The sequence below is a fragment of the Chinchilla lanigera genome, unplaced genomic scaffold (genome assembly GCF_000276665.1).
Source record: "Chinchilla lanigera isolate Chin_1 unplaced genomic scaffold, ChiLan1.0 scaffold00052, whole genome shotgun sequence".
Taxonomy (NCBI): domain Eukaryota; kingdom Metazoa; phylum Chordata; class Mammalia; order Rodentia; family Chinchillidae; genus Chinchilla; species Chinchilla lanigera.
In genome coordinates, this window is record NW_004955453.1 from 10,076,480 (window position 1) to 10,099,651 (window position 23,172).

At 41.6% G+C, this 23,172-nt stretch overlaps 1 protein-coding gene across 1 annotated transcript; it reads right to left on the reverse strand.

The window, feature by feature from the left end:
- Window positions 1-13,067: 13,067 nt before the first annotated feature.
- On the reverse strand, window positions 13,068-21,155 carry Mrpl44 (mitochondrial ribosomal protein L44). Its single transcript, XM_005395486.2, has 4 exons — window positions 20,918-21,155; window positions 19,262-19,730; window positions 17,249-17,427; window positions 13,068-13,385 (listed from the first exon to the last, which is right to left on the reverse strand). Exons 1-4 carry the CDS (start codon window positions 21,094-21,096, stop codon window positions 13,214-13,216), a joined length of 999 nt encoding a protein of 332 aa, XP_005395543.1. The 5' UTR covers window positions 21,097-21,155; the 3' UTR covers window positions 13,068-13,213.
- Between the last annotated feature and the right edge of the window lie 2,017 nt (window positions 21,156-23,172).

The window sequence follows — 23,172 nt, forward strand, 5'->3', positions numbered from 1 at the left end:
ATCTGAGGCAAGACTGACAGTTTCATGTTTTTATGATAGGCTGGTGTGTTTGATTTTTGAAACAATTTTTGTTTTGCATTGTTCCTTGGGATATTTTTCCAAGTTGAACTCAAACATCACCATTATGTCACCATTTGCCTGGATTTGGTTTTGTTTTTTTCCCCAGTAACTTCCTAAAGATTTTTGTCTAAATGAGAGTGGTTTAAAAGCTTTCTTGTGTAAAGTTAAAATATATTTTCTTTTTTTAAGCCCGTAATGTCTTCTTGTCGCTCTTCATGTATACATGAAAACATCACAATCAACCCTGCATTTATTTGCCCCTTGTAATTCTTTTTTGTTTTGTTTTGTTTTTTTTTTTTTGGTTTTTTTTTTTTGGTTTTTCTCCGGTACCGGGAACCGAACTCACGACCTTGCGCTTGCCAGGCAGGCGCTTTGCCCCTTGTACTTCTTATTTGTAAAATAGGCTGAATGTTGCTGTTTACAGCTATTTACAAATGGGTACTTCACAACCAAAGGAGAAGAGAGAAAGGGGAGCACTCATTTCCTTTTTAAGGAGTAAATGCTAAAAAACTATTTTAAATGGCTCCCTTTGGCCACGTATATTCCAGCTAACATGCCAGTGGTTACCGCTTACCTTTTGGAGCCCGTCTTGCTGGGTTTTCCAGTATTCTGCTGCCATTCAACAATGTTATTTTGACTTTAAAAATAGCAATACCATTGGCAGTAAAATGAGAATTATAATTCCCACTCATTATTTATTCAAGTGCGCTATTGTTGGGGGTTCTTCAAGAAACAAAACTGTAAGATTTTTATTTCTGTGATAGAATACCTGAGAAAAATAATTGAAAGGAGGCAAGGTTTATTTGGACTCATGGATCCGGGCCATGGTCAGTCGTCCCTATTGTTTCAGGACCTGTGGAGAATAACATGGTGGAAGGACGCGGCAGGGAAAGCTGCTCATCTCTGCAGAAAGAAAGGCTCTCAGGTTTCCTCCTCCCATTTTTATTGCATCCTGGGGGCCCCAGCCTATTTGGATGGTGCCGCCCACATTCTGGGCGGGTCTCTCCTTAATTTGCTGTCCCACCTGCCAATCATCTGTGGAACCACCCTCACAGACCTATCCGGAAATGTGCTTTACTAATTTCCTAGGCGTTTCTCTATCCAATCAAATGTAACCATCACCAGAACCAGTAGGACAGTTAAAGATACAGAAATAGGATTTATTATGGGAATTGGCTCACATGATTCTAGGGGCTGAGAAGTCCCTTGAATGCCCACCTGCAAGCTGGGGACTCCAGAGCTGGTGGCTTAGCTTTCTGAAGGCCCGACAACCAGGGGAGCTATGTCCGGAGGCAGCAGGCCCCAGAACCTGCGGCTTTGGTGTCCGCTGTCAATTGAGCTTCCCAGCTCCAGAAGACAGAGTGAAACCCCCTTTGCAGTTTCTGTTCTGTTCCTCCACTGACTGAATGGTCACACTGGGTAAGGGCAGATCTTCCTTACTCAGTCTGGTGACAAATGGAAGCACCCACAGGCATGCCCAGAAATAATGCTTTACCCACTATCGGGGTATCCAGCCCTTACTCCAGTGAAATTAACACCTAAAATTAACCATCACAGGTGCCTACCAGGTTTCAAACACTAGAAGATCCAGGGATAAATGCATCTTTTCTTTAAGTAAGTTCATCTTAGGAGCCAGAGAAACAGTCATGGTGTTGCAGTATATCCCGCTCCTGCAAGTGTGTTTATAAGGTGTGGAAGGAGGACTAAGTAGATATGAGTCCCAGAGAAGATGGACAAGTGACTGCAGGGGCCAGGACCCCAGGGCTCTGGCAGTGCTCATTCAAGAAAAGACGAGGAAGTCCACCTTTCTTGGACAGGCCGAGCAACTCTAGATTGTGACACAGAGAGGGTGCTCCTCAGTAGTATGCTGGTCATGTTTTACAGAGCACATTAAGTTTAGGTGTACCTAGTCCTGTTTCTGAGTACCTCCAATTATTAATAAGGTTTCTACGTTAAACGGTATACACAACTTAGCCCCCTACGGCAGGGCATGAGTGTAATCCCAGCACTCAGGAGACAGGTATGACGCTCACTGCAAGTTTGCTACCAGTATGAGCAACATACCTTAGCCAGCCTGAACTACATAAACGTCGTCTTCCAAAAAAAATGTACAGAATTTAGAAAAACCATGATATCAAGGTTACCAGCCTATATGTCTTCTCTCTATTTCTATTTGATCCTTCCAACTAATTCTTTCCTCAGTCCTCTGTAGTCAACACTCAGATTCTGACCCTGCTGACTTTTGAACCTATGCACAATCTCTGGTCCGGAGAGGGAAAGTTTCTCTCAATTCTACTTTTACCTTTTGATATACTTCTCAATGAGTCTGCAGACCTTTTCTTTGAAAGTATCACATTTCTGAAAACTCCTTTCCTTGAGGGAAACTGGAATAAATTTAAGATGAAGACTGCCACAAAGATTACAGGCCTGTGATGGATCATTTTTGCTCTGTAGATGTGTTTGAGCAAACAATTTATCACATAGATTAGATGCCACACTGAGTTTGAGTGAGAGACAGGGTGCAATTTTCCCAAAGTAACAAAATGGTAGGCCTACGGGAAAATGGAGCCAGCCGCCAATGAAGTTGCTGTTTTGACACTTCTTGAGATGGGTACTTTCAATTCTGCCTGAAACACATGGAAAAAAGACAGCAGCACTGACCCAAATATGTTGCAAATACTATGTCTTAATGGCCATTTAAGTCTTTGTTATAAAAGAGATAATGACAGGTGACCTGGAAAAATCTCCAATCATAAGAACTTTGCAAAAAGATTCAAGGGAGTGTTCTTTTGTACCACTCACTTTTAGTTTTTCTGTAAATGAAAAATTCAGCGACACATGAGCTTCACAGTTAGGGTCTTAGCCAGTAGAATAGTGAATTCCCCCCCTCCTTAGCCCGATCATTGGTGACAGCTGGTAGCGGTGAGCCTGGGCATAGCTGTGGGCAGAGACTCCTGTGAATGCTGAAACACTGTGTCCCTGGCCTGCACAGACTCCACTATGTTGAAAAACATTGCTGACTACACAGCTCCATTTCTTTGGAGATTCCAAGGCTGCATCCCTCAAACCTCAGAGAAAAAGAGAGATGTGACCCCAGTGAGAAAGTCTGCTAAATGAAAACTGTGTTTTTCATCATACTAACTACATTGTTGGTTAGGTTTTGCAAATCATTGAATATTAGGGAGAGAAACTGAAATGAGTTTTTTAATAGCCTGTCACTCTAAGCTCCTCCATCTGAAATTTATAAGCCCAGCTACTTAAGGTAAAAGAAGCACCACAGGCCTCTGGACCTGTCCTTCCTAGACAAGAAACTATTCTAGGGTTGAGAAATGAGTCCTAGGGACAGACTGCCTGGAGCTCCAGAAACATTAATGTCATGAATCTGACGATGGCTGTTGGCCCACTCGGCGGGCCCCAGGGAGGTTTTCACGGGTGAGGTCCCAAGGTTAAAGGATGCACGTGAGAAAGGTATCAGCAATAACAGCGGGCAGCATAGAGCGAGCAGAACACAGTAACTTACACAGAGAGAGCATCGCCAGTCTGCAAACTCTCCTCTGACCTAGAAAATACCTTTCTCTAGCTGTCAATGCCCTATGACTCATCTCTTCTGAAGCAAGAAGATCAGAATAAATTCATTTGTGCATTTTGCAATTTTATTTTATTGCATTTAACAGCTTTAATGTACACCAGCTCTGGTAACTATTCTGTGAATAACCAAACAACAGAGACTCCTGTTCCTCAGTAAGAGGACAAAAACATTAATGTTTTATTTTGCTCAATTGCTTTCCCCCACCCCAGAAATATTTTCTTATAAACATGGGGGTTTTTCCCCATCTTAAACCATTAGTCTTTTGTTAGTAAACATTGCCAAGCAGTCAGATAAGTGAGCAAGAATAAATGAGTATTAGTGAAGGCACAGACGCTACCAACAGTAAACACTTCTTTTTTAGGAGCATGTGTGTTTGTGATTTGTCTGCTTTTTGAGACAGGATCTTACTCTGTAGCCCAGGCTGGCCTCAAACTCATGATCCTCTCACCTCAACCAAGTGCTGGGATCGCAGGTGAGCACACCACACCCGGCTTGTGATTTTTGATTGCACGGATTTTCTGCCGGAAAAACTGTTACTAGTTTGCAAAATAGGAGTAAGTCAAGCAACCCTGGTTGGTGTTCTAGAGCACCATGGAGTTCGGATGGCCTGAGGCCCAACCGAAGTCAAGAGCTACATTTTTAAGTCCTCGAGGACAGTGGTTGAGGATCCCGGCAAATGACAGAAGACAGAGGGATCAGCAGAGCGGACGACATGAGTCTGAGTGCAGATGCTGGGCGGCCTGCTGCCCGCTGTGCCTCCGCAGCGCGGCATGCTGTGAGCTGGCTTCATGGAGGAAACGCTGCGCTTCAGCAAGTGAGATGAAAACTGGGATCCCCTTACCTTTTCGGCGCATTCACGGTCTTTTTTTTTTTTTTTTTTTTTTTTTTTTTTTTCCCGGTACTGGGAATCGAACTCAGGACGTCGCGCTTGCCAGGCAGGCGCTGTGCCGCTGAGCTAAATCCCCAGCCCCTAATGGTCTTCATAAAAGAAAAAGAGAAAGGAACAACGGTAAAGGGGTTAGAGGGGGCCTCTAAAGTTTTATTTTTGGCAGCCCTGCAATGTTCCCTCTTCCCGTGAGCAAAAGGGGCTGAAACCTCCACACCTTGGCGTCAGAGGTGAGCTGTTTGTACATGGAGGCTCTGACTGCATCCTGAGGGGAGGGAAAGTGGGCTGCCCGCTGCAGGCTCCTGGCAGTGCTGCACAGGGCCTGGGGAAGTCAAATTCCATTGTTACCTTGGGCCCTACATGGTTTCTTGTGTAAGTAGAAAATAGCGTTTGTCACGATGGCACAGCGCACCCTAAGTTGTGCCGTAGGACTAGAGCACCACCTTGTGGCCAAAATCAATCCAGCGCTGAACATAAAAATAGCTTCATTTGTTTTATTCTTACCGAGAACTGTAATTTTAAGATCATTTTCTCATGGCCACACACATGAAAAAAACCTTTCAGAATAATGGTCATTTTATAATGCATATAATAAGAGATAATCTGAATTTTAAAATTACAGTACCTATGAATGACATAACTGAGTCTATGGATGTTTAAACTTTGGCTACCAGAACGTTTTGGTGCATTTATTGTATGGGTTTAGGAAACTAAAGAATGGGAAGAGGTGGAAAAAAAGAATTTTAGAGAAGATGATTACTGTCTTCCTGTCTTCCTCTTGAACTTCCCAAGTTCAAGCTTTATCCAAAAACCATCTGACAGTCTTGTCTTATAGTGGGGATTAACATTGGCCCAAATGGTGTTGCTGCTCAGTTCCTATAAATTATATTTGAGAGGAAAATGCTAGAGTAAATGCTAAAACCCACATCAGGAAAATTCAGATGCTGTGGTCTGTTACCATGCTTATAAATGCTCCAAGATAAAGTTCTGGATACCAAATTACAAACAGAATTCTTAGATCATTACAAATATAAATTCACAGACTGCAAAAAATTCTCTATAAAGATTTGTAACCTATTCCAGCCAGCTTTTGTAAACCATAATAGTTATGTTCACAAAAATTTTTTATTTGTATAATGGGAACAGCGTAAGAAACTATTGTAATTCTTTACAAACATTTAAAAGGTTCTTTTTGGTATAAGCTACATACCTGGACAAAATACATTGGGATCAAAAGTCTGAGGTGTGTTAAGACTGCTTTTTGTTTGTTTTGGTTCAGTTTTTCGAAACAGATTCTATGTAGTGCAGGCTGCCCTTACACTCTCAGCAATTCTCCTGCCTCAGCCTCCTGAGTGCTGAGATTAGAGGTGTGCACCATCATCAGCTTTGCTTTGAAAATGTGGGTTTACATTCAAATTTTTGAAGTGTTTTATGCTTCATCTGGCTAAATTATAGTTTGGCAGAGTTAACAGTATATGAACATGCTGTAATTGTAAAAGATGCTTTGAACACAAATTTAAGTTTAAAAGAGAGGTTTGACGCATGGCACTTGGTCACACACTCCCCTTTAATAACACCCTTATGCCTGCATGTTCCACTTAGCTACACATGAAATTTATCGAGGTTTTCTTCCGACAGGACAAATAAGTCACCAGAAACTGTTTTTAGCTATTTCATACACAATTGCAAAGTATATTCATTTTCTACATCCCAGCCCATTACATATTAGTAGGTGCTTTTTTTAAAAAGTACAATTTGAGCCAGGTATGGTGCAATACACCTAATCCCAGCACTTGGGAGGCTGAGGCAGGAGGACTGCTGCAAGTTTGAAGCCAGCATGGGCTATATAATGAGTTCAAGGCCAGCCTGAACTATATAGCAAGACCCTGTCTCAGAAAAAAAAGAAAAAAAATGTAAGTTCAATGAAGATTTTACTTACAAACGTGTTGAAATCACATTTATAAGGAATACAAACTGCTTTACCTGTGAAGTAGTTACTAGTACTAAGCATAGTTTGTTCCACATGCATAACGAGAAGCAGCCAGATTGAAGAGGCTGAAAGCCTCGGGTAAGGAGAGGCCCCCTCTGATTTTCCGGTCTAAGGGCTGCAAATGCCCAAAGTGGGGGGCAGGGGGGAGGGCCGCATTTCCCACAGTACTTGGAGCAGGGGAGCAGCGGATAGAGGCTAATTGAGTTTGCAACTGAATCTCTAGACTTTTTAAAAAAAATTCCCCAAGAATGCTATAGTATCTAGCTAGAATACGACATTTTACATACAGTGGATATACACAGCTGGGAGACTCTGTCCTTTGCTTCCCCGAAGCTTCCCTTCTGTAACCCTTGTCCTGCAGTGCCAATGAGTGATTCCATGTACTTGCAGATGACAGAGTGGTGTTTTTACTACTGGGTTTGATCCTCGAACCTTGTGTTCAACTACTGAGATGGAGTCAACTCTCCGAAAAGGACAGGGAACGTATCAGTTTGGCCCCTAGATACATCTCTAAGTTTCCCCTCGTAACAGCCCTCCTCTACGCGCCAGAGCTGCCAGTCCTCTTACATCTGACCCAAATTCCTCTTTCCCAGCTGCCTTCTAGGGGTTGTTTAGCTGGGCTGAGAATGACTGGGCTCAGGGCAAGACCCTCAGTCGGCTGCTCACCCGCTGTCTGCGAGCAGAGAGACTCCCTAAGTCTCAACGAGTCGTCTTTAAAATACACTGCAGGCAAAGCTTGAACCTGAGGTGCTACTTTCTAGCTTTAAAAAGAATGTTCAACTGAAGACGTCATCCTAGGTGTGGGGACTCTTGTTCTTTCCGCAGGGATGGAGATGAACACAAGACTGTGAACCAGGGGTCAGCACTTGGCTCTTCCCGCCAGCTCGCATGGAACTTGTCACACCGGTCAGGAAGCTGAGTAACAGGCTGGCTTTTTGCTTCAGATGCACCCCAGCCCGCCCTGTCTGGCTGTCCTGCGGGCCAACTTTTACGGACAGCCTCTGCGAGTCCTCCTGCTTGCACTGTGGCTTGAAATGAGTTCTGGGCGAATGAGCCCCTGGAAGAGCGGAGGAAACAGCAGGGGAGATCAGGGTTTATTCCCCAGTCACTGTGGCTGGCTGCCTCTACCAAAGGCCACGGATCTTCTCAGGCAGCTTCTGCCTCGGCCTTTTCAACTCCTTCCTGTGCGCCCCGGACAGCACCGGCTGCTGTTTCGGGACCCTTAGAAGTCCTGTGATAAGCTCATCGTATCTGCCTGTGCATTTCTCGTTAAAGCAGGATACTGACTGATTCGGCAGGGAGAGCTAACGTTCTCCCAGGACTTCCCCTCCTCCCAGCTCCTTCCAGCTGTGTGGCCTGCTTCATGTTTAGATTGGAGCGGCAGGGGGAACAGTATGACAGGGAAAGATTTGTTAAAAATTTCATGACGAAATACAGTTGGCTTTATTATTTTTCCTCTTTTCTATTCTCAACTCCAGTCTTGTTTTTCTTGTTAACGTCTGGGAGTGACTACCAGTAGCTTAAACTAAAAACTGTTACTGTCACCACAAAGGAAAAAAGGAAATAAATCCAAGGAATTTGCAGCTGGAGGATTACTGAGCTAACTATAAAGGATGAAAAAGCCAGAAAGACACTAAGATTACCCTCTACTGAATTAAATGTGTTCTAATACTTAAAATAGTGCTTGGTACAAAACAGGCATTATTATGATTATAGAATATTAAATTGAATTGATAAATACATACTTTATTTTTCCATTAGCAACACTTTAAGCTGCTTTTGAGTTTCATTTTCTTGGAATAGGCAATTTCTTAAAAGCATACAATCTACTTTTCTGCCATTTATTTTATGGAACTTGAATTAGGAAGTGTTATGTACAAAAAATCTTAAACCTTGAGAGATCATGTAAACGGCTGTCGGTTATGACCTATACTTTGCCTATCTAGCACTTTATACCATTACTGTCTGAACGACACTAGCGAATGGAAGTTGTAACTTCCCGTCACCTGGGCACATCAAGTTACACTGCAATGGGACTCTGAAAAGAAGGATATGCCATGCGGTCTTGAATTGTAACACCTCACAGCTGGAGAGGAATAAAACATACCTAGCTGTACAAGTGATTTAACTAGGAAGAAAAAGGACTTCAGAAAAAATTCCTAGAAAACTGTTAAAAAAAAATTTTTTTTGACAAAACAAAGAGATTCAAAGTGAAGATGGCAGAGTGGTAAGCACCAGGGAAAGAACCTCAGAGTCGCCGTCCAGACACTGGAATACAGCAACACGAGGGAGACAAAGAGGCAAGCGGGGCCCCTGGACCCAGGAAGGATCTGCAGTGAGAACTGAAGCCCACAGGGAGAGCAAAGAGAGAAACTTCAGTGAAGGAGGAGGTAGACAGCGAAGCTTTCTCCCTGAGCTGGGACTGTGTGGGAAGAGGTGTTCAAACCAGTGGACACAGTGACTGCTGGCAATGGCAGATGTCTCACGGAGAAACGCAGCAGCAAAGGCAAACAGTGGGCGTGAAGGACTGCACTCAATGCGGGCGAGTGCTGAGGGATCAGACGTCCCACGGGAGAGCGACGGGCCAGGAGTCATCTTGGAGAGGCGCCAGCTAAGCTCAGCACTCAGAACCTAACTGCTGGGTCCATCTAGTGTCTGCTCGCTGAGTTTACCCCAGAGAAGGTACACTGATGGCTGCAGGCTGAATGGGTCTGTGGTCTTCAGTCTCATGGCCAGAAACCAGCCTGAACTTCAGGAGAAACAGAGGCGCAGGCTCACTGAGATGATCCACTACCCCGCCATCAAGCTACTGTTGGCCTGCTGGGGTAAATCAGCTCAGGTCTGGATTCCGTCTCCACCTGTTGTCTACCAGTGACAACAGACACAAACCTGGAAGTGGACTTTTTTTTTTCTCTTTCTTGGCTTTTTTAATTTTGTAGTTATTGTTTTTATTTTTCCTTCTTCATTGTTTGATCTTGTTTTTAGATGAGCGTGGATGTGGTTTCTAGCTTCATGGTTGTGGTTCTGTTCTTTTATTTCTTCCTTCTTTCTTTCCCTCCTCTCCTGCACCAGTTTCCCAAAGTTTACATGATCCTTTTTGTCCTCCACCCTTGCTTCTAATCTCTTCCTCTTTCATTTCTCTATTTTTCTTCCCTAACCACTTTTAATTTTTTTCCCAAGCGTAAAATTGGCATATTGAGGACTTATCTACGGCATGTAATTTTCTGGTTTGTTTCACATTTTGTTATATAACCACAAATCTAGTTCATACAGTTAAAGGTGGCAAATGGTTGCTTCAATTTGTTATTTTCTAGGCTGTTTGATGCTATTGGTATTGCTGACTGCACCACTTTAGGCCAAAGTGACGTAACTGTTCTAACTAATTGTTCTTTCTGGTACACCAAGACTGTGATTGGCTAAAGGTCATAGAAAATACCTGGCGCCAGTGCCAAAGAACTGGGGGCTGGTTGAAGATCACAAAATGTAATATAACAATCACTGTTTATTCCTATCATTTTGTTTAAAACCGTGTATCATTTTTATTGTTTTTGCATGTCTTGTTTTTGTCTTTTTTTTTATTATTTTTTATTCTCTTTATAATAAAATAAATTAATGTATTTAAAATAAAAAAAAAAAAACAGGGGCTGGGCCAGGCAGGCAGCACTTCTCATCCCCAACAATTTAAAGAGGAAGGATCTTGCAACAGACTCAAAACACAAACACCTGCTACATATCGAAGACACCTCTGAGAAGTAGTCATAGGGTTCTAAATATTAGCAGTAAAGCAACACATGACAGGCAATTTACAAGCATCAATCCAGAAATTAAACTAAAAAGAGAAGAGGAGAGGAAGGGAGGGGAAGGGAGGAAAGAAGACACTTAAACAAGATGCAACCCCAGACATCTAGTTCACCACAGGCAAACCCAAGGGGCAGTGCGGTGGGGTAACCCAAAAGCTACCCACCTGGTCTCTCTGAAGTGGTAACAACAAATCAAATGAACGAGGCTCTAGAAAAGAATCAAATCAGAATAATTTCTCAGATAACTAGAGATGATGACCACAATGAAAACCATACTCAGTGACTTTAAAGCAGATACAGGTTTTTAAAAAAACAGGGGACCTTAAGAAAATGATGGAAACCATCAATGCCCAACATAGGAAAGAAATGGAATCCATAAAACACATTGAAGCCGATATTTGGGAGAATAAAAATTCCACAAGTATCCAGAGCAGAATAAGGCAATGTGGACAGAATCTCAGATACAGAAGAGAGGCTTAGGGTTAGTGATCATGGAAAGATTTTTTTTTTCTGATTTTTTTTGGGTAGCAGGAATCAAACTCACGACCTCGTACTTGCCTGGGCGCTGTGCCACTGTGCCGCTGTGCTAAATCCCCAGCCCCATGAAAAGATTTTTTAAAAATAGCAAGGGACTATGAGAAATCAATCCAGCAGCTGCTAGACGACGCAAAGAATAACATAAGACTGAATGGAGACAATAGAAAAGCAGGAGATAGCAGAAATGATATTAAAAAAAACTGTTCACAGAAGTCACGGCAAGGATGTCCACTGTCACCACTTTTATTCAACATACTTCTGGAAACATTAGCCAGAGCAATTAGACAAGAGAAAGAAATAAAAGGAATATGGATAAGAAAGGAAGAAGTTAAAATATCATGATTCTCGGACGACATAAAACTCTACATAGAACACCCCAAAATCTCTACCAAAAGACTTCTAGATTTAATAACCAACTTCAGTAGCACAGCTGGATACAAAGTCAATACTCAAAAATCAATAGCCTTCCAATACACAAATAACAAACTCACTGAGAAAGAAATTAGGGAAACAACACCTTTCACAAAAGTATCCAAAAAAAAACAAAATACCTAGGAATCAATTAATGAAGGAAGTAAAAGACATCTACACTGAAAACTAGAGTACTCTGAAAAAGAAGACCGAAAAGGATATAAGAAAATGGAAAGATATTCCTTGCTCTTGGGTATGAAGAACCAAATTAGTGAAAATAGCCATACGTCCAAAACTGTTATACAGATTTAATGCAATTCCAATCAAAATTCCAACAGCATAGCTCAGAGAATTAGAGAAAACACTTCTAAAATTCATTTGCAAACAGAAGAAACATAGAATAGCAAAGGTAATTCTGGGCAACAAAGGCACGGCAGGGGGCTTCACAATCCCCAACTTGAAATTATACTATAAAGCTACTACGATAAAAGCAGCATGATACTGGCAAAAAAAACAGGCCTGAGGATCAATGGAACAGATTAGAAGATGCACAAACAACTCTAGACATACTTAGCCACCTTATCTTTGACAAAAGTGCCAAACACATTCAATGGAAGAAAGATAGCCTCTGTAATAAATGGTGCTGGAAAAACAATCGCTGCACATGCTAATTAAAATTGGATCCATATGTTTCACCATGCACTAAAGTCAAAATGAATCAAAGATCTAACTATTAAAACAGAGACATTACATCTGATAGAACAGGTAAAACTCTTGAATACATTGGTGTAGGCAGACTTTATGAATAAAACCCCTATTACACAGGACCTATCACAAAAAATCAACTGTGATTATATCTTATTAAAAAGTTTTTGCACAGCAAGAGAAACTACCAGAGTGAAGAGACAACACGAAGTGTAGGAAAAAATGTTTGCCAGCTGTTTCTCAAAGGATTACTACTGAGAAAATATAAAGAACTCAAAACAAAGTGGACTCCCCAGATTTACAGACCCAATCCAAAAATGGGCATCTGAGACGAATACATACTTCTCAGATGAAGTACAAACAGCAAATAAATATATGAGGAAATGTTCAACATCAGTGGTCATTTGAGAGATGCAAATTAAAACAAGCTGAAATTGTTTTAAAACTTGAGCTGCCATCTCAACCCAGAGGCATTATCAAAAAAATCAACCAATAACAAACGCTGGTGGGGATGTGGGGCAAAAGGAACCCTTTTCCACTGCTGGGACTGCATCTGGTACAACCACTATGGAAATCAATGTGGAGGTTCCTCAAAAACCTAGAACTAGAGGTTCCGTTTGACCCAGCTATTCCCCTCCTGGGTATCTTCCCAAAAGAATTAGAAACGTCATACCACAGCAAAATATGCACACCCATGTTTATAGTGGCACAGCTTGTAATAGCCAAATCTTGGAAACAACCCAAGTGCCCATCAACTGGTGAATGCAAATAGAAGATGTGGTTTTTTTATACAATGGAGTACTACTCCACCATAAAAAAGGATACGCTCGAGACATTTCTAGGAAAATGGATGCACCTTGAGTACATACTCTTAGTGAAATAAATTGGACACACAAATGTAAATATCATATTGCTTCTCTGGTTGAGAATACAAAAGGGTAAATGAGAACCAAAATGTATAATAGGTATTGTGAAATAGGAAGAAAATGTTCAAATGGGGAGAATAAGGGACAGGGGAAGGGATAAGTTAAAAAAAAAATGAGAAAAGGAAAACATGGAAAAGAAAAAAAAAGATTCAAAACAAAAACCTATGACCTAATATACATTTATTTTTAGGAACACAATATAAAGAATAAGACATTTATTTACATTTTGAAACTGGTTAGCTTGGAACACCGCCAGCATTCATCCCTGGTTTCGCTCACACAGGTCAGGGTACCACATCTTTGGATGGGTCAGTTGGCAGTGCTGACAGTCTTTGCTCTCCAGTTCTCCTTGGGCTTGGAATAGTCCCAGGGTCTTCTATTCTCAGTGAACCCATACAGTTTTCTAAGTGCCACTCGAGCGGCTTCTTCCTCTGCAACCAATACTGTTTCTCCGGGTCCTTCTGCAATCAACTTTTTATCACTAAGAAGAAACAACAGTGGTCTTAAGTGACAGTACTCCATAAGACAGTATACAATATAAAGAGAAATATAAACAATATTCAAGAGGCTGGGGATTTAGCTCAGCAGCACAGCGCCTGCCTGGCAAGCACAAGGTCATGAGTTCAATTCCCGGTACCGGAAAAAAAGAAAAAGAAGAAAAAAAAAAAAAAACAATATTCGAGGCCTTGTATTTTTCAAGTCAGAAATGCCTAAGCAGGGCTGGGGATATAGCTCAGTGGCATAAGCACCTGCCTGGCAAGCACAAGATCATGAGTTTGATCCCCGGTACCGCAAAAAAAAAAAAAAAAAAAAAAAATGCCTAAGCAAATACATGTAACTATAGGTACATTTTTTAATTGTTGTGAGAGAGCTGGAATAAACATCTTCTTATGAAAGCCTAAAACTATTAAAAATGTTCCTGAGAATTATGATTATTTTTAATTCTTTGAATGTGCCATATAATTTGAGAGAAGATTCTGCTGAAAAAATTACAGCTTTAAGTGCTCGCTTTGGCACACACATATGCTAAAAATTATGACTATGAGTTTTGTTATTCTGTTTCATTGAGACAGGGTCTCATCGTGTAGTTCAGGCTGGCCCTGAATACACTATGTAGCCCAGGCTAGCCTCACACTGGTAACAATCCTCCTGCCTCAGCCTCCCAAGTGCTAGGATTATGGGTGTGGGCCACCATGCCTCACCAGCTCTGTTTTTAATTAAGAACTTCAGATCTTCAAAACTCAGATTTTAAAAATATTTCTATAGTTATAATGTACTCTAGCCGGGGGGGTGGGCGATGGTACATGACTGTAATCCCAGCACTCGGGAGGCTGAGGCAAGAGGATCGCTGCGAGTTTGAGACCAGCCTGGGCTACAAAGTGAGCTCAAGACCAGCCTGAACTGCATAGCAAGACCCTGTCTCAAACAAACAAAAAAAAGTACTCTGAATTATTCCCAAGAAACAGTGAGAAAGTATAGTGACCACTACATATTGGCTATTCATGTTCTATTAAAAACAAATAAAACAAACCAGTTCCTTGGCCTTACTGATACTTCTCTTATTACTACTTATAACTAGCTATCTTCTTTAAAAAAGTACTGTTCCTACAAGGATACCATGGATTGAACTTTAAATAACTATAATTCTATTTGTTTTGCTACCTCTCAATTATATTTAACTAATTCTTAGAAACTTCCTAACCTCCAATTTGACCTGCACAAAAGCAGAATTTCTCTGAAAGTTTCATGCACAGCAATGCCGGGGGTCAATGTAAAGTGGCTGAAGTCAAGAAGACCAAAACTAAATTAAAGGGGAAAAAAAGTGAAGCTACATAGTAAAAAAAAAATACTACAACACAGAAGAAATCTGCTAACAAACATTTGGTATGGTAGCAAGTTGAAATGAAACAAAGGTTAATCATATGAAGTTAAACGTTGTAATATTATATATGCACGTCTGCAAAGTGAGCAACACAGAAAAGCATCTGACTGAATTTCAAGCCCAGAGCTTTATCATCGTGCTTTTAGTCTAATGATGTTGCTCTTCTATCATTCATTTTCTAAAGTTACCACCTAAAAATTTAGTAAAAACTACTATTCAAGATAATCACTGTAATACAGAAAATTCTTGTTTTTCAGTTGAAAGATTACCCTCCCAAAACTCTCAATGCCATTAAAAATTTGTTCAAAGCATCATCTGTAGTAGCAGAGCTATATGAGCACACATCTTTTCCTTGTCTTTTCTTCTTTATGTTTTCTGAGACCAGGTTTTACTATATAGTCCAGGCTGGCCTTGAATTCACAACAATTCTCCCACGCTGCCTCAATTCCCACACTGGGAATACAGGCATGTGCCACCACACCTGCCTGTAATTTTATTAACTCCACAACTATTTACTGACCACCACATTCCAAGAACTATTCTAGGTATGGGGTATAAAGAGGTTAAAGGAAACAAAAAATGAGCCTGGCATGAAGGTGCATTCCTGTAATCCCAGCCACTCAGGAGGCCGAGATAGAAGGACCATAAGCTTGAGGCCAACCTGGGAACTTAAAGAGACTCTGTCTCAAAATAAAAAAAATAAAAAGGCCTGGAGATGCAGCTCAGCAGCTGTACACTTTTCTCTTCTGGCTGAAACAAAATACCCAACACCCAAAGTTAAAGGGGGAAAGATTTATTTGGCTCACAGTTCACAGAGGTTTCAATCCACAGTGGGCTGGCTCCAAGGCAGGGTGGCGTGGCAGAAGGGCATGGCAGAGAACAGTTCATGATGCCCACAACACAGCCAAAGCAACAAGGGTCTTCAGCAGCATCTTTCTGCCCCTTTCATCTTATCCAGGCTACTCAGGGTGGGCAGCACTCAACTCACCCTCTTAATCTTAGTGCCCTTGAGCCTAGCACTGCTCCATGAATCACTCCCAGCAGCACACACTCTAGATCCAGCTGCCTCTGAAAAGGCCCGCCTATGACTGCATGAGGGTTTGGGGAGACATCTAGACACAAGCTGTAAGAGTGGTAGAGTGCTCGCTCATGCGTGCAAGAGGACCTGAGTTCAATCCCCAGTATCAGAAAAAAAAAGCAGTGTCTTTTGTCTACAGATTTTTGTCTCTAACCTTAAGACAATCAAAAAGAAATATCAAAAGGCATAAAAGTTTTACAGATTCCTAGCATTCTGGCAAAATCTTACAGTAATACATTTTTTTTCTCCTATTGGCAGGGTATAAAGTGTAGATAAAGGATGTGTTTAAGGTTTACCAATCTGATAAGCAAAAAGAACATACTGTTTTTGCCTTGTACTTCAATTAAAATTGAAGATCAAACTTTTATAGCACTATCTATTTCCTAGTATGTCTTTCAATGCTTACACCGGATAAGGTCCTCTGTAACGCAGGGTAGAAAAATATTTACCTAAGTCTTAATTTAGTTATCTTAGATATTTAATTAAATACATAAGATATGCAATATCCAGCTTATTTATTTACTTAGTTTGTGTTAAGGGGAATGGAAACCAGGGCCCTGTACTTGTGAGGCAAGTGCTCTACCACTATGCTACACCTCTAGCCCATTTTCACTTTAACACTTGAAATCAATTTGGGGCAGGTCAGTTTCTTACTAACATAAAAAGCTCTCAACATAGGTTACCTATACATCTTGATGGACAACTAAGCCCTTTCTTTTTCATTTCTAGGCTCAGTTAAACTTGTTCACAAGAACAGACTAAAGCTGAATATATAACACATGGGTCAAAACTTGTATTTGTATACAAAGAACTTTAGGTTAACATATATCCCATGAAATTCTATAGTAAACAGTTGTCTAACAAAAACTATTAGAAGCAAAGCATACCTCACTTGCCTTCCATAGCAATAACAAAGAAGGAATAGAAGTGATAAATACACAATCATGGGGCTGAGATTTTTAGAAGTCTCTTCATGTTATCAGAGGTCATGTTAAAGAAATGTGAAGAAAAAAAATCAGGGCATGGGTAACACAAGGCTGATACCCCAGCTCCTCAGAACCCTGAGGCTGGAGGATCTGGAGTCTGAGCCCAGGATGGGCAGTATGAAAACCCTGCCTCAAAAAAATAAAATAAAATAAAAAGAACTATTAAGAGTCTACAGTTTGGTCGGGCGTGGTGGCGCACAACTATAATCCCAGCACTCGGGAGGCTGAGACAGGAGGACAGTTGTGAGTTTGAGACCAGCCTGGGCTACAAAGTGAGCTCAAGGCTAGCCTGGACTACATAGCGAGACCCTGTCTCAAAAAGACAAAAAAAAAAGTCTACAGTCTGTTTTTAAGGCTTCCAATCATGGTTGTGAATTTAAGGTTAAAATTGTACTCACCAGTACAAGCCCACAAAATACAAAGGCAAAGCTGTGGTGCTTCCAGATTGCCTAGTAAGTCTAGATTCCGGAGGCAAAATGTTTCTCTTCTTCAATTCCTCTACCAGCAGTCCCATAGGATTTATTATCTCCCACATCTCAAAAAGCTCTTTTCCAGTCATTTGAGTGATTAAGAAGTCCTGTGTATAAAACAGTATTGAATACACTTGAGTTAGTACGAAGAATTTAAGGACCTGAATTAAACAATTCAAACCATGAAAGTTTTTCAGCACTGTTATGATGCTCAAAAAGGCTGAGATTCTAGAGTAACTTGAATTTCAAATTTTAGATTTCCAGATTAGGAAATCTCAACCTGCAAAGGTTTACAAATATTCCAAATCTGAAAATATCAACTCTGAAACACTTCTGGTACCAAGCATTTTGCATGAGGGATCCTCAACCTGTATTCTTTTTTGTTCCTATAGGTTTTTTTTCCCCCAATGCTAGGGATCAAACTTAGGGTCTTCTGCACTGCAGGCAAGTCCTCTACTACTCTGAGCAATACCCACAAGCTCTCATACAGTTTTTCCCATACTAACTTCATTACAAAAATCATAGTTAAATTGGAGAGCCTGAGAAAACTATTTTAGGCAATATGATCTACAGAACCTTATTCTGTACCTTATAATATAGAATTTTGTACCTTATAATACAGAATTATATTCCTATCAGTAAGAAAAAAATTTTTAGAGTTGAATTAATGAATGAACAGTAACAACTTCTGGCAGAAACTCATGTAAACACACGCAGAGCCTCTAGATAACAATACTGTTAATTTTTTGAAAGTCACTTAAATAATAACTTCACGTATGCTATCTTTTATTTTTTTATTTTTTATTTTTTTGGTTTTTCTCCGGTACCGGGAACCGAACTCACGACCTTGCGCTTGCCAAGCAGGTGCTTTTTGCCGCTAAGCTAAATCCCCAGCCCTATCTTTTAAAACTGTTTAACTTCATAATACTTCTAATTGTCACAGCAATGTATATGTTGAAATTAAATACACTGAAATTAAGTCATGTGAACAAACAGTAATATAACACGATGGATGAATAGAGGCAGGAGGGAAGAAATTTAAAAAGGTCCTTCAGTTCATGAAATAAGTCAATTTCATTACAACAATCCTCCAGGCACTAGAACTCTATTTCAGCTTCATTAAGAGAAAATATTGCTCCTATTATAGGTCCTAGCTAAGGAAGGATGAAGGGCTCACCTATGAACAGTCTGCAGTGTAGATTAATATAGGAGTAATTTTCTAACAAAACTACCAGACTCATCTAACTGGATGAGTAGATTCCAATAGCAATGATGCTAGTTTAAAAGACCTGGCACTCAATATCTAAATCAAGACTGTTAGCCCTTAAGGTGATTATGTGGAGTCCTTACTAATGAACAGTGAACATCTTGTCATCTAATAGAAGACAAAACGTTTCTCAGTTAATAAACTCTGATAGGACAATTGGGAGTCAAGCGGTACTAAGAATAAGAATTTTAAGTAGGTTAAGTTTCTGGCTAGCAGACAGGTAGTGTGCATCACAGGGACTCAGAAATCTAAGGCTTTATCACTTCAAAGAGCAAACAAGGGCACTCAAGCATGAAGTTCCTAACCATCCTTGTCCTTGCACATTGACCTTATTCATTCATCAAACATCTAACAGGACTATCTTACCAGGCATGCATTATCTTTAGACCTGAAGATGTAAAAAGCCGAAGACGACATGACCTACACCTTGCTATCCTTCAGAACTACAACCCAGAATTTATTCTTCACTTCTGATGATGTCCTTAATAAAAGACAACTAAAATAATTCAAGGTCTACGATAAAAAAGAGCTTTCAGTGCTTGTCAGTTTCTACTAAGAGAAAAATTCATCTCCATTTTCATTTGCTTCAACAAAGCAAACTAGAAAAGGAAATTTTTCCTCCTGTCCACATCAAGCATGTCCAAACATATGCCATTAATCACATGACTACCTACCCTGATGAAGAGCGCAGTCCTTTCAGGTCCACTGCTCTGTAGCAGAGCTCCAATTACTGCAAAAAAAGTCTGCTGCAACACAGGTGGAGGGACTGGAAATTCTGCACTCAGCGTCAACTGCTCCACAGCCAAGTTTCTAGCCACATGACACAAGACTTCCTCCCCTGTAAGATAGTTAACTAGATTTCTGATGCCCTCGGTGGGCAAGTCTGGGTACTCATCTTCAAGAAGTTGTGTGAGGCACGTTTGTGAAAAAGAAATCCCTTGTTCAGATAGTTCTTTATTGTCTTTAAGATTCAGAAGAACAGCCTCCTTGTCTACGCCAAGCTTCTGGCGTTTTGCCTCTTCACTTTTAATATAGCAGCTGTTAACAAACGCAGTTTTGAGAAGATCTAAGGAAAAGGTTTCCTGTAACCGATGTCCAAAAGCTTGTATCTCAGCATGGTAATCCCAGTTCGGCTTCTCTGAACTGTAAAACGTAAAGACAGTAGGAGATGGTAAAGAGAAAGCTACCACAATGTAAACATTTTTCAATGTTCTGTGATTTTTATTTACTGTACAGAAGAAGTGAGAAAAGATTATGCTTCTTGAGCTGGGGATGGTGGCGTACGCATTCAGGAGGCTGAAGCAGGAGGACTGCGGTGAATTCGACAGCCAGGGGTACATAGTGAGTTTAACCTAGTCTGAACTACGTAGCGAGACCCTGTATCAAAAAAAAAAAAAAAAAAAAAATTGTGCTACTTTTTAACTTTAGACTCTAACATTCTCGATATAAAGCCTCAAAAACTCAGATAAACAGTGTCAGTCCTTTGCTATATTCTACATATACTGTAGGATAAAATTTCCCCTTGACTCACACAGTTGCCACGATAAAGTGGTTGTTCAGTGGCTCATTTCCAAAAATGAATCAATCTCAAATGTATTCACTGTTTCACCGTATAGCAATAACGGGGAGCCTGAACCCCAGTATACGGAACTATGAAGAAAAAAGCAAAGTGCATCTATTCATATTTTTGTCTATGTCTTCACGCGTCAAAGACATTGCAGGAGAAAAACAAGATACAAGAGTGTATGTAAGGTATGATCATACTTGCAGTTATAAAAACGTAGGAATTATAAAAATTTAAACATTTCTTTTCCGACTCCAGAAAGATTGACGAGGGAAAAAAAATCCAACGTTTTTTACTCTGGACAGTAGACTTGCGTTTTCCTGCCTCTCTCGCTCACAACGCTGTGCAATGATTTGTTCCCTCTCATCCGGACCGAACAACCCTCAGTCATTACAAAACGGGTCTACAACACCCAACCCCACAAGTAACCCTAAAGCTGATCCTATTTCTCACCATTTTCAGTTAGTAAGAAACTAAGGGGTGGGCCGGGGATATGGCTCAGCGGCACAAGCGCCTGCCTGGCAAACGCGAAGTCTTGAGTTCGATTCCTGGTACCAAAAAAAAGAGAAGCATCTAAGGGGAGCTCTAATGTGTCGGCGCAGCCCGGCACCACCGCCCGTGACAGATGCTCTCCCCCTGCCCCAGGCAGCGTCCGAGCACGTTTCTCCCCAGCAGACGCGCCGGGCTCCGGCCGGAGAAGGGAGGAGGCCCAGTCCCAGCGTCCCGACCGCCCCGGCCGCCGGCCGCTTCCGGCCCCGGCTCCTACCGGCGCACGGGCGGCGGCGGGCAGCGGAGCAGGCGTCTTCGCTCCAGTTCCTTTTGGAAGCGGAAGGCGGCGCGGAATCCCTTTTTCACTCCCCGAACCGGCGGGACAAGCGTGGGGGCGGCCGGAGCCAAGAAGGAGCGAGGCCCCAGCTGGAGCAACCTCACCAACCCAGATGCCATCGCTAGGGAGAAAGCAATGGCGGACGGAAGGAAAACGGTCGGACCGGTGTCGCGGGAACACAGTTCCGCAAGCCTCAGCGAAGCGGCGAGGCCGGGGCGGAGCCAGTACCCAGGAGGCGGGGCGGCTGCAGCTGCGGCTGCGGCTGCGTTTTACTGCGCACGGGCAAATGCTGATTATTGTCTTTTTTTGGGTACCGGGAACATAACTCCTTTTGAGGGTTACTTTCAAATGGGCGGGCTTTGAGAGGACGCATCGTAGGTGTCTTCACTTTGCTACCTGCTCTCTTGTTATTTTCTCATTAGCACAAAACAAAAAACTTGTTGCACTTTCAGTATAAACACTTAAATTTTCAAGAGAAAGTATCTCTTGTTTGTATTTAGTCTTCAAGTTGCAGACCATTGACTCAACCACTATTGAACATTCTACTTTTTACCTCGCACATCTCTAGAAGCCTTGCTCTCAACAGCTTTAGATTCACAAACGTGTTCACATACCTTAAAATTTGTATTCAGGAACAGCCTAAACTACATTTTTTACAACTTCGGAGAAAGCCCGGGGTTAGGGGCCAGGAGGTATCAAAATGGTAACAGTGAAATTGAGTGTTTTTTTTTTTTTTCCTTCTTTATCCCCACTCTTCAACAGTGCTATTATATTTCTTTCTTACCAAACAATAAATTTAAGAGATCTTTTATTAAGTCACAAGGAGATCCATGTCTGAATTCCAAGTTTAGAGTTGGTTGTTGCATGGGGTACCTCTTTCTACAGCAGGTCCCTGTGGCACTCAGATTGGTCTCCTCAGTCATAGGTTATGCCTATTTCCACAAACACTTCCTTATTTTCAGTCACAAAGTCCTGAGATATCCTCTAAGGAATGAGTAATTGACTTTCTATCCCCTCCTAACTCTAGCTCACTAGCTGTCAGTGTCCTCCAGCCAAAACGATCAGGGACAGATCTGTAGTAAACCTCAGGGACAGACTGCTTGTTGGAAGATGAGAAACCATGGGAGATCTGGGTCAAAGGATGTCACAAAGTACTTATTATAGGACTTGTGTGATTGTTGGGGGAGGTGCATTTAAGGAAAAAGGACTTCTCTCTGGATTGGATGTTGACGGCAAGTGAAGGTAATTCTAAGATTGGATATCTGCTCTTCTCCCCTGGAACTGGGAATTAATTCTAGGCAACACTGTGTTACCTCCCCAGCCCTTTTTCATTTTATTATTCATTTTGAGATAGGCTCTCAATAGGTTGTCCAGGCTGTTCAGCCTCCTGAGTAATTGGGATTATTGGTGCTGCCCTCAAACACTTGCTATCCTGCTGGCTCAGCCTTGTGAGTAGCTGAGATGATAGCTGTGGGCTAACACTCTGGGCAAAATTGAGTATCTTAAGTTTTACCTAGAAGCAGCAAGAGTTGATAGAGTCTAATGCTGTAATTGATAAACAAATGGAAGTCTCTTACATTAGCCAGGACAGGAGGACGTCCGGTCATCTATGTGGTTTGTATGCCTGTGCTTTGGCTGTATTAAGACATGATTATAGGGTGTCCCCGTGTGGTGTCTATGTTCCATAGGAATCAGCCACGAGCACCCGGCTGCCATCCAGCAACATCAAAGCCAGGCTGATTGGTACCTACCCACCTTCACCCAGGAGTTAAATGCTTCTCTTCTCTCTCATAGATATGCAAGCAGGTGATTGAACTTTCCTGTGGTTCAGTTTTTTCATCTCCAAAATGGGAACACAAAGCCAGGAGTGGAGGCTCGAAGCTGTAATCCCAGCTCTAGGGAGGCCCAGGCCAAAGGATTGCCTCAAATTCAAAGCCAGCCCAGGGTATATCATGCACTCAAGGCCAGCCTAACTCCATAGTGAGAGCCTGTCTCTTGGGGGGTAGTGGTGGGGCAATCCCCCAAAACAGGGAAACAAAACATTCATCTTTCCATCTTTTAAGATTATCAGTATTGAGTGAGATAATGGGGAAACTGGGACAGTACCAGGTACATAGACACCATTCAATGAATGTCATCTGCTGCAGTTCAAAGATTTTATGATGCAGTATTTTTTTTTCACATCTCAGTATTTC

Excerpts from the sequence above, each read along its gene's own strand:
- Mrpl44 (XM_005395486.2), bottom strand. The coding sequence starts at position 21,096 with ATGGCATCTGGGTTGGTGAGGTTGCTCCAGCTGGGGCCTCGCTCCTTC. Across the intron at positions 17,428-19,261 it reads GGACTGCGCTCTTCATCAGG|GACTTCTTAATCACTCAAAT; the intron begins GTAGGTAGTCAT and ends TTTTATACACAG. Across the intron at positions 13,386-17,248 it reads TATTTTGTGGGCTTGTACTG|TGATAAAAAGTTGATTGCAG; the intron begins GTGAGTACAATT and ends GTTTCTTCTTAG.